This window comes from Rhinichthys klamathensis, unplaced genomic scaffold (assembly GCF_029890125.1).
Source record: "Rhinichthys klamathensis goyatoka isolate OS25496 unplaced genomic scaffold, OSU_Roscu_1.1 h1tg001050l_1, whole genome shotgun sequence".
Classification (NCBI taxonomy): Eukaryota; Metazoa; Chordata; class Actinopteri; order Cypriniformes; family Leuciscidae; genus Rhinichthys; species Rhinichthys klamathensis.
This window is the reverse complement of record NW_026607321.1, coordinates 125,368-137,822: the sequence shown is the minus strand read 5'-3', so window position 1 is coordinate 137,822 and position 12,455 is coordinate 125,368. Positions and strand designations below refer to the sequence as shown.

Genomic DNA, 12,455 nt, shown 5'->3' with positions numbered 1-12,455 from the left:
ATCTTTTTCCTTTTTGTGTTATTTTCCTCTAGTAGTAAAGACATCAGTGACTTTTATTCATCTTCTAATTTAATCACTAACATTCACTGCTCATCTAATCATGTCGTCTTTCCTCCATGTTTGTGGCGCTTCATTTCTTTCCCCCAGACGAGTATTCTGGTGTGTATGTTTACACTGCTCTTATTCTCGTACACATATCCTCACCAGGGGCAATGCCACAACTTTACAGCAACAACTAGCGTGTCCGTCCACACATTAGCGAAGCTTCATACAAGATATTGTGGAGGATCATATTTGATGCATCATATGCTCATATAGTGAGAACATGGAAGAAAAAACAGCTCAATTTTATTCAGAGACTGTGCAAAAATATTAAATTTGCTGCAGATGCTCATATTTATATAGACAAAAAGTGATGAAATTCTGATGCTTGTAATGTAAATCAGTTAATTCTTTATAACAGTAAAGCAGATACTGACATAAAATGCATATAAATATCAATATCTGCCAATAATGTCTTAGTAAGATGATAAATGCTTTGTTTTATGATCAAAGCTAAGTTTTAAAACATATAATGCAATGCAATGATTGAGAGATGAACAAATAAACCTTCTTTAAAAGCCTGATGATCATATTTGAGAAAAAATGATGTCTGAATAATCAAGAAAAACTGCTTCAGTCCAGTTGAAATATTACTAACAATATTAAAGTTATGATTACTTGATAAAAATCAGTGCAGATTTCGCAGCAGAACGACACTGAAGGTTTTTACAGTTACTTTAACAGGCTTTTACTTGCTAAAAAAGTCTAAACTATCAGTAAATTGTGTCCAACAACAGCTTTATCAGCAAAGTTATGATCATATAATGGCCTTAGAAATGTGCGACCCAAATATGATACAGTAGACTTTATAGGGTTCAGATAAATTACGTGGAATAAAGAGCTTTTGTTGCGTGTTTTGCTCCTGGTTAGGATACAGTGTTGGACCCGCTATTAATTTAAATTTCACTTGATTTTTTGTTTTGGTCATTCACTGATCCTTTTTCTTGTTCTTTGGTTTGCATGCCAATTTTAGACCTTAATTTCTTTGGTAAGCATGATTTCATATTCTCTGGTAAAGTGTTCTGTCTCAGAAATGGTCAAATCAGCATTTGTGGGGTTTTCAGAGATCTGTGCATGATTACCGTATTTATATATATTTGTGTAAAATGAAATCTGTTTTATGTTGTTGTCATGCAGGTATGGGTCGTGAAGTCGAACATCTGATCCATGAGAACACTCAGCTACTGGAGACAAAGTAAGTCATATAATGTGGATTTAGTTTTCTGACTTACACACCAGCTGAAAAACACAAAACAATCTGCGTTTAGTGTGTATTTCCTCTGAATGCAATGCTTCTACTGCCACCTGCTGTTTTACAGGAATTACAGCAATCATTTCAACTGGACTCTAAAGTCAAAATGTTTTTAAACGAGTCATATTAAAAATAAATCCTATTAAAATACCATTTTATTAAAACAAAACGGTATGGTACTACATATTGCAATTTAAACAGCCAGTAAGTAACCTCACAAATTAGCGTTTTTAACATTTGCTTTCACAAGTACTCAATTTTTGGTTCAGTTCAATTTAACCCTCTAGGCGCCACAGTCGAGTTTACTCGGCAAGATGCGGCACTGAATAAAACGTCCGATTTTGTCAAAATGGGTGTCAAATTTCGTTCGACCTCCCCTCCACTGGATGGCAGACATGTCATACTTCATCCCAACTCAAAAAAACATCATGCTTCTATACAAAATGTTTGAGTTAGAGCGCATTGAATCAGTGCGATCAAAAGCGGAGCTAGTGTGCGAGTGAGCCATTTTATCAGAACCTCTCCGCAATCGCGGCGACAGTATTGTGGTGGAGACTTTATCTAATACCACTGGGTATGTTAGACGAGGTCGAAGTATCCATAGGACAGTTAGGGGGCGACGTGGAGGCAGGGTGAGGAGTCACAATGACAGCAGTCCGAGCTGTGCACACTCAATATGGCCGCGCTGCTCATCATCTCACTCATGATCTGGGCCTTGCCGTGGCGAGTGAGCGCTTGAACTAAACAGGTCTTGTCTACTTGTGTTTGTATGTCATATGAATAATATATATGTGCCCCATACATGGAATCAGAGTGCCTACTGTATTTAGTAAATGGAAAATCTCTACAGCAAAAAGCCAACCACTACATGCATTCGGTGTGTTTCTACCATTTATTAGTAATGATTTACACAGTTTGTTTGCTACTTACTATATACCCGAGCATTCAGTATTGTGCAGTATAGCATACAGAAGGTGATGGACATTTTGGGGGGACAGAAGTGCTGCATTTTATCATTTAAACATGTGACTTTTCATGAAAATTCTACAATCCAAGATTGCCGCCACCATATGATGTCATAATATGCAAATTAGATGGGAAAACGTAATCCCTACATAAACTTTGGGTCATCCTTAATATTTCTCTAATTTACAGAAAGTCTCTATCTTTTATCACTTTTAAGATATAGCCTTTTGAAATTAAGAATCCGTTTTAGGAAAAAACCTCTGGCGCCTAAAGGGTTAATGTGACAAAGTAATAATGGCAGTTTAGTGGATCAAATGTTAATTCGGTAAGTCGTTAAACCAATTTGCATTCATAACTCATTAGTTTAAGACTGATTTGTGAGTCTTTGAATGATTCATTAAAAATAACTGGTTTATAACAGTCCGATATCACTGGATGTTTATTGTCTGTCTTATATAATCGGTAAGAACAGAGCAATGGAAATGTTTAATGTCTTTGTAAAGAGAAACTATGATGTTTTTTTTTTTTCTTTAGTGCCTCAACTGTAGTCTTGAGTTTCTCCCGGGAACGAACACGTCACCATATTCCTCATTATAATAATTAATGTGCAGAATAAAGGGGCGGGGCCTGGTTGAGTTAGTTAGTAGTGTGTTAAACTGGCGGTTATGGTAATTAGGGGCGGGGCATTTCCCAAACACACTCGAAGCGCTCGACCAATCACAGCACACTGCCCCAGCCGACCAATCAGAGCACAGTGTGCTTTCAGAAGGAGGGGCTTCATAGAGACAGGAAGTAAACAGAGCGTTACTGACAGACTGGGAAGAGAGGAGCCGCAACAATGGAGAATATGAGGAGAATAATCAACATTCAAGCAGGAAAACCTGCTCTAGTAGAGCCTGAAAACATCATTAAGACTTTGTAAAAGGGCGTAATAGATCGTCTTTGTAATATTTCACAGTATGCCGTTTTCTCAACACATTAAATTCAAACAGCAAACTCATAACTTATACTGTGGATTTTGCCTTGTGAAACACACATTGCAGGAACGCTCTGAATGTGGTGAAGAATGATCTGATCGCTCGTGTGGATGAGCTGGTGTGCGAGAAAGACGTTCTTCAGGGAGAACTGGAGGTCCTGAAACACACCAAAGACAAACTGGAGGAGAGGAACAAAGAGCTGGAGGACGAGCTCAAGCGGTTCGTCATTAAACACACTGACACACATCAGCTTTCAGCCGGAGAGAAGCTCTTTCTGACTGAAGCTTTTGTGCTTTTGTCCAAACAGAGTCCGAGCTGAGACTGAGGAAGCTAAAGTGAAGACGAAGGAGGACGATGATGTAAGTCGACGTTAGAAATCTGTCTGGGTTGGGATTGCAGATCTGTTAGACGACTCACGGTTCGATAAAACATTTTTTGGAGGAAGTCGAAAACAATTCTAAATGCATCTGATTTTTTCATTCAAAATTATCCTTGTTCAATTCCACTGGGACAAATTCCCACCACATTAATATAATATTATAAAATGAACAGTATAAGGTAAATTACTTTTAACCTCAAAGTATTTTCTCATCAACTGAAACTACGAGAATAGAATTCTATATTAAAAACAATAGACACGAAAAAATTGGGATACAGCTGCACTGTAAAACAAAACAATTAATAGTTCATAAGTGTATTAACTATTGTACTTTACAGTTGTGAATTTATAATACTTTTTACTTAATTTCTTCTCTTGCAAGAGTTAAAACCTTTGCGCTTTAGGATTTTATCATCAACTGAAACTTTGCTGTCTGAGAGTGGGATTCTGTAGTAATAATAATAATATCTAATACAGAAATATTATAATTGTAACACAACTGCACTGTAAAATACTTCTGACTTGATTTCTTCACTTTTAAGAGTGAAAACTGTAGGAAGACGTTTATGAGTAACAGGTTTACAAACACTGCTCATTACAAAGCCAGTAATTTTTTGTCCACAGAAACTAAATTATGCAAATTATAAAATAGTGTATCTTATAATCACATTGTATTCCCAAAACAGCTCGTCTTTGCTTCCCTATTGTGTCGTATATCCGAGGGAAACAAGAGCAAATGTGGGCGGGGCTTGATTGTGTCTGTGTGGAGTTGATTGGATGGGTGTGGTTTGCTATTGGCTGATCGCATGTGATTGACAGGTTAAAGCCCCACCCACATCATCAGAGAAGAGATGCTGCAAGTTATTTTAGATTTATGATTACAAGGCACAATAATGATGTGCACAGATAAATCATGTATAATAAACACTTAATACAGGTAAAACTCGAAAAATTTGAATATCGTTTATTTCAGTAATTCAACTAATATATTATATAGACTCATTACATGCAAAGTGAGATTTTTCAAGCCTTTATTTGTTATAATTGTGATGATTATGGCTTACAGCTTATGAAAACCTTTTCACAATATTCTAATTTTGAAGCTGAAGCTGTAAGCCATAATCATCACAATTATAACAAATAAAGGCTTGAAAAATCTCACTTTGCATGTAATGAGTCTATATAATATATCAGTTTCACCTTTTAATTTGAATTACTGAAATAAATGAACTTTTGCACCATATTCTAATTTTTCGAGTTTCACCCGTATGTCATGTATAATGTCAGTTTTGATTTCATGGTGACTTTAAACTCCGTTTAATTGATTCGTATGGTAAAATGCTCTCTCAAACGATGAGTTTTTAGCACTGACATGCCGTGTGTCCCTCAGAGCGACGTGCCGACGGCCCAGCGCAAGCGCTTCACACGGGTGGAGATGGCTCGAGTCCTGATGGAGAGGAACCAGTATAAGGAGCGTCTGATGGAGTTGCAGGAGGCCGTCCGGTGGACCGAGATGATCCGGTCAGTCTCGCTCATCTCCAATCAACACTAGGCTTGGGAATCCAAAATCAATTCTGGAATCGGATACTTGTTAAAAAATTTAAATTTCGATTCCTCTCATCGATTCCTTTGTACAAATTTCAATATGACTTTAGACAATTAAAGCGCAAGACGACTCATATGGAGTACCAAACCTATAAAAACGCGAAGAAATGAATAAATAAATAAATGTGGGAAAATATAATTATACATAAATAGGGAAATGAAAGTATAAATGGTCTTTCTTTTTTTTTTCTTTCTTTTTTTACATTTATTTATTTATTTCCACTTTTATTTATGTATATATGCATTCATGTCTACATTTATTTATAAATGTATTTATATTTATTTATACATATTTATAAATAAATGTAGACGTAAATGCATATATACATAAATAAAAGTGGAAATAAATAAATGTGGGAAAATATATAATTATACATAAATAGGGAAATAAAAGTATAAATGGTCATCTTTTTTTTTACATTTATTTATTTATTTCCACTTTTATTTATGTATATATGCATTCATGTCTACATTTATTTATTTATAAATTTATTTATACATATTTATAAATAAATACAAATAAATGTAGACGTAAATGCATATATTCATAAATAAAAGTGAAAATAAATAAAAGTGGAAATAAATAAATGCATAAATAAATGAAAAAATAAATAAATGTGGGAAAATATATAATTATACATAAATAGGGAAATAAAAGTATAAATGGTCATTTTTGTTTGTTTTTTTACATTTATTTATTTATTTATTTCCACTTTTATTTATGTATATATGCATTCATGTCTACATTTATTTATTTATAAATTTATTTATATTTATTTATACATATTTATAAATAAATGTAGACGTAAATGCATATGTACATAAATAAAAGTGGAAATAAATAAATCCATAAATAAATGAAAAAATAAATAAATGTGGGAAAATATATAATTATACATAAATAGGGAAATAAAAGTATAAATGGTCTTTTTTTTTTACATTTATTTATTTATTTCCACTTTTATTTATGTATATATGCATTCATGTCTACATTCATTTATTTATAAATTTATTTATACATATTTATAAATAAATGTAGACGTAAATGCATATAGACATAAATAAAAGTGAAAATAAATAAAAGTGGAAATAAATAAATGCATCAATAAATGAAAAAATAAATAAATGTGGGAAAATATATAATTATACATAAATAGGGAAATAAAAATATAATTGGTCATTTTTTGCTTTGTTTTTTTTACATTTATTTTTTTATTTCCACTTTTATTTATGTATATATGCATTCATGTCTACATTTATTTATTTATAAATTTATTTATACATATTTATAAATAAATACAAATAAATGTAGAAGTAAATGCATATATACATAAATAAAAGTGAAAATAAATAAAAGTGGAAATAAATAAATGCATAAATAAATGAAAAAATAAATAAATGTATGAAAATATATAATTATACATAAATAGGGAAATAAACGTTTTTTTGTTCTGTTTTTTTTACATTTCTTCGCTTATTTATTCATTTTTAACTTTTATAGGTTTGGTCCTCCATAGACTCGCGCGCTATTTTATGTGCTGCACATATATTCAAAACGTGCTCACAGAAAAAGTGATTTTAATGTGATTTTAACCCTTTCAAGCACGAGACGCGCTGTTTTCTGTGCTGTAGGCGTATGCAGCTATATTAACTCTTAAAGTGACAGCACTGATATTCCTGCTGCCGTCTCTATAATAACACTAATCAAACAACAAAAGAGACAGAGAAAATTCACTCATTCTTGACCGAATGACTATATTTGTAATGTATATTTAATTTATAAACTGCAGTGTTGTTATAGTTTTTGTACCTGAAAATCTTGCAGACTGGTTGCGATTGCTAGTTTTTTATTTGTTCTTTTTTGAATTACTGAGAGTGTTTACTTGTCTTTAATAATGCTTGACATTTATATTAGTTAGGTTAGTTGTTTTTCTATGGTATTTTTAATTGGCAGAATTCTTTAGCCTGTTTGTTTGTGTTCATGATATTCAGCTACAATTAAATGTTTTGCAATAAGACTAAATGTGAATGATATCCACGTGTTTTTGTTTTTTACCTTATTGGAATCGAAATTAGGAACCGTTAAGAATCGAAATTGGAATCGAAATCGTTAAAATTGACAGATCCCCAACCCTAATCAACACCTACTCCCAAACTGGTGTGCCTTTGCTGGTTTGCATCGACTGAAGTGTGTTTTTGTTGTTCGATTCAGAGCATCGAGAGAGAATCCAGCCTTGTCGGAGAAGAAAAAGTCCAGTATCTGGCAGTTGTAAGCAACAACTTCATCTTCTCCTCAAAGTTTGCTGTTATATTGTTTTTTGTGTGGTTTGGATCTCATTTTATGTCCCCCTTTTATTTGTTTTCCTTCTAGGATGTAGGTAAACTTAGAAAACCTAGTAAAACTTGCACTTGGTTTGATCCTTAAATCCAAAAATGTGTTCTGGGAATGGGGTTGTTTTTTAAGCTTTAACTGAAGCATAACAGGAATTTGCTTTAAACTTCACGGGACTAATGCTTGAGCGTTCATTACACTTACTTTTAAAGGGTTTGGCAGAAAGCAGCTTGTTCTCTTCATTGAAATGCCGTTCTCAGGTCATCTCAGTCTACTCGGGGTTTTGCGTTTGGGGGCATTTAAGGTTTTGCATCTATTTTAAACCCATTCATTCTCCTCTTGTGTGCTCCTGTGTGTTCTCTGTGCTCATGTTGTCCTGTGTGTTTGCAGAAGGTGTGTTGGGACGCAGCGCATTAGTCCGATATGTTTAGGTTTTGAGTTAGAGCTGCACGATTAATCGTTAAAAGACCACAATCTATTCATTCCTCAATGACTATGATTCTGCTCTGTGTATTAAAGGAGTAGTTGATAGTTTACTCTCCCGCACATCATCCAAGATGTTCACGTCTGTCTTTCTTCAGTCGAAAAGAAATTAAGTTTTTAAGGAAAACATTCCAGGATTTCTCCATATAGTGACTTCAATGGGGTCCAACGGGTCCAGATGTGAGTTTCAGTGCAGCTTCAAAGTCTCGACACGATCCAGCCGAGGAATAAGAGTCTGATCTAGACAAACCAGTCGACATTTATAACAAAATACACATTTATATACTTTTAACCACAAATGCTCGTCTTGCGCGAGCTGTGATGCGACACACGTTACGTATTAATACAAAAAAAATCATGATTCTCAATTTATTCAGAATCGTGCAGCTCTATTTGGACCAGTTGATTCCTAAAGCCTTTAGAATTAAGATTATTTATTTGCACAAAAACAGAGCGGGGGAGCATGAGCAAAATAGCAATTACATTTTTAATATGAGTGTTAAAGTTTTAAAAAATTTGAAGAAAAAAAAAAATCTGGAATTTCATATTTTCGGAAATAACTATAATATACACGCTACTGTTCAAAAGATTGTGGTCCGTAAGATAAAAAAATAAATAAAAATTTTGATAGATGTTCCAAGGCTGCATTTATTTGAGCAAAAATACAGTAAAAACAGTGAAATATTATTAGAATTTAAAATAACTGTTTTCTATGTGTTTATTCTCAGTGTTGAAAACAGTTGTGCTGATTCATATTTCAGTGTAAACAAATATTTTCTTGATTAATAAAGTGAGAGTGAATAACACCATATATTTGGAGAGAAAAAAAATTGTTTTGATCAATTTCACGCATCCTCGCTGAATGAAATAATTAAAAAATGACTTACTGACCCCAATCTTTTGACCTTTAGTGTATTTAATATATATATATATATATTAGAGAAGGTGTGTTTGCAGTGGTTCAGCATGTGGTGCTGTCTGTACACTGTGATCGTGGTTAGACCGGGTCGGTTGGGTTTCGCAGAGCTTGGCACATGTTTGGGACGTGACCCCAGAACCCCATAACGGTTAACCTTTGACCTCTAACCCCTGCTGCCGCTTGTGTCCGCATATGAGTCTGTGTGTCGTCTCTCTCCTCTCCCTCGTGCCCCAGTTTCAGCAGACTCTTCAGCTCCTCGTCCGGCGCCGCGGCGAAGAAGCCCGACGCCCCGGTGAACCTGAAGTACAACGCTCCCACCGCACACATCGTCCCGTCCGTGAAGAAGAGGAGCAGCACCATCGCTCAACTCCCCAGCGACAAATCCAAAGCCTTCGACTTCCTCAACGAGGAGTGAGAGACGTCCTCACACACTTCACACACATGCGTGTCATGGCGTCTCGGCCTGGGTCCAGAATTTACACATTAGCAAGGCCCAAATCTGTTCTTTTGCGCACACGCCGCTCGTTATCCGATATCTCTGCAAGTGCTGTGAGCTTGAGTGGCTTATAACATGCATCTTGCCAAATCTGCAATAAGAGTCGTTTATAAATCTGTTCTCAGCGAAAGAGACGGTCTCGCTAGTGTTCCCACATATAAGCTCTCTAGTTTAACTTTTGAAAGCAATGAAATTAAGAGCCGTAAATATTAGTTTTGTATAGTATAATAGTATCGTATTTCAGATACTAAAACATTAAGTTTTTATTATTTAAATAATAAAATAAATTTTTTTAAAAGTAATAATAACCATTTTATTTTATTTTACAGAACAATAGTATTATTGCCATTGTATTTCTTTCTTTATTTGTTAATTTTTATCATTTAAATAATAAAATAAAAAATATTGTTTACCATAATAACATTATTATTAATAATACATGCTATTAATACATGTTTTTATTCTAAAGTACAATAGCATTATTTTTTTATTGATTTAAGTTTCTGCTATTTAAATATTAAAATAAAACTATTAATTTTAATATTAATAACATTTTTATTTTATTTTATGGCAGAATAGTATTATTGCCATTTTATTTATTTATTGATCTTTAGTTTTTTATCATTTTAATTATATTGTTTTCAATAATAATGACAATAATAACAATTATTATCATAAATAATAGTTATATTTTTATTATATAGTACAATAGTATATTGCAACATATTTCTTTATTGATTTGTTTAATGTTTAGAATTAAATTAATAATAAAATGACATTTTTTAAATCTATTTTAATAATAGTAATAATACTTGTCATTGTATTTCTTCCTTGATTTGTTTATTTTTTTATAATTTGAATATATAAAACAAAAATATTGTTTTCAATAATAATAATAATTATTATTATGATTAATAAATGCGATTAATATTTGTACAGTACAATAGTATTATATTTCTTTATTGATTTAATTTTAGAATTTAAATAATAATAAAAGAAATTATTTTAATAATAATAATAAAACGTGTTTTTTTATAGTACAATTGTATTAATGGGGTTGTAATATTGATTTGTTTAATTTTTATTTATTTAAATAATGATGAAACAAATATGTTGTACAAATAATGACTACATTACAAATAATACTCATTATAATTATTATTATTATTGTTGTCATTGAATAGTCATATGGAATGTTTTTTTTTTGGTTCTGGTGTGTTAAGTTTCTCTCTCCGTGTGTGTGTGTGTGTGTGTGTGTGTGTGTGTGTGTGTGTGTGTGTGTGTGTGTGTGTGTGTGTGTGTGTGTGTGTGTGTGTGTGTGTGTGTGTGTAGGGCTGAGGTGGAGAGTGTGGTGTCCCGTCGAGAGCAGAAGAGAGCTCAGTACCGGCAGGTGAAGGATCACGTGCAGAAAGAGGACGGCCGGTTACAGGCGTGCGGATGGAGTTTACCTCCCAAACACAAGGTAACATCTCAAACACACTCTCTGTGTCACACTGCGCTTCCAGTCTCACACGCGTTTTCCAAAACTTTTGCGATATTTTCTAAATGTCGATAAAAATCATATTGCAAATAGTTTCCATTAACCGATGTTATGTGACTAAAACATATTTTTTTCCTCTCGCGATCAGTCTTTACAGAAATCATGGTAACGGATGTTGGTAGGTTTATATATATCAGCCACCGCACTAGCCATTATTATTAAAGGGTTTGTTCACCCAAAAATGAAAATTACTCTCCCTCATGTTGTTCAACCCCGTAAGACTGTCGTTAATCTTCAGAACACAAATTAAGATATTCCTGATTAAATCTGAGAGCTGGATCACTCCTCCATAGGCTTCTATTGTAGTTGAAACTTGCCAGGCCAGAAAGTTATTAAAGACATACTTCGTCACACGCATCACACACATGACCAGCGTCGGCCAATAGTGAGCCTACATTCTGACGTACAACCCAGAAGCGCTGCGCTGTTAAGGCCTGTTCACACTGGGACGCCGACGTTTAACAGCTCATGACTAAACAAAGGGCGCCAATGTGAGTGTGCACACCGACACGAAAAACGCCACGCGCAAAAGCGTCATTTTTTTAAAAACGCCTCGGGTTCGTTTTTTTAGTTTGACGCGCCGCGTCAGAAACTATCCGACCAATGAGATTGCCGCTTTTGCTCACGTGTCTGGAGCTTCTGAAGTTACAGTAAAACACAACTTGGGGGCGCTCAAACACAAAACGGTCTTGCCGAGCACACATACGCAACGGCGAAGAAGATATACGCCAAGTAGTGTCTACACTTCCGGGAAGAAATAAGACGAGGAAGCTGCAAGGCAAGATGAATGTAGAGCTGCTGGTCTCGTTGGTGTCGGAACATGAAGAACTATATGACAAACGCGACAGCGACTACATCTAAATCTTGATAAAAGAGAATGTTATGGAGTGGTATTGCAGAGCAAATGGGCGCCATCTAATGTCAGGGAATGAATTTGCATGTTCACTCGGCTCATCGTCAGCGAAAATCGCTTGGGTGTGAACACAAAAAACGCGTTGAAAAGTAGGGATGTCCCGATCCGATCACGTGGTTTCAGACTCGATCGGAATCGGAGGTTACCTTCCGATCAGGACTCGGATATATGTAAATTAGGGGTGTAACGGTACATGTATTCGTATTGAACTGTTTTGGTACGAGGCTTCCGGTTCGGTACGCATACACACCGAACGATTCCTAGGACCATTTTTCCTGCCGACAAAATCCGCGCTGGCGCGATCACCACAACGTTGCGCAACATCAAATGGCAAGCGTAATGAAAGCGGAACGAAACTGCGCTTCTCATTATATTGTGCTTAACGGACCATTATCAGTTCGGACCAGCAACATCTGTGCAGCGCGAGATCAAGCGACACTGTGCTAAGAGATCCAGGGAAGAAAACATTTGAGTTCGCCACTGAAGTAATA

The 12,455-nt window shown here is 34.6% G+C and overlaps 1 protein-coding gene across 1 annotated transcript in view; it reads left to right on the top strand.

The window, feature by feature from the left end:
* spag9b (sperm associated antigen 9b) overlaps positions 1–12,455 on the top strand; it is a 100,283-nt gene that overhangs the window by 68,520 nt on the left and 19,308 nt on the right. Inside the window, exons 12-18 of the mRNA XM_056244697.1 lie at positions 1,240–1,297; positions 3,364–3,516; positions 3,605–3,656; positions 5,067–5,197; positions 7,494–7,550; positions 9,250–9,426; positions 10,844–10,973. Coding sequence (XP_056100672.1) covers positions 1,240–1,297; positions 3,364–3,516; positions 3,605–3,656; positions 5,067–5,197; positions 7,494–7,550; positions 9,250–9,426; positions 10,844–10,973 — 758 coding nt within the window. The remainder of the gene's footprint in view (positions 1–1,239; positions 1,298–3,363; positions 3,517–3,604; positions 3,657–5,066; positions 5,198–7,493; positions 7,551–9,249; positions 9,427–10,843; positions 10,974–12,455) is intronic.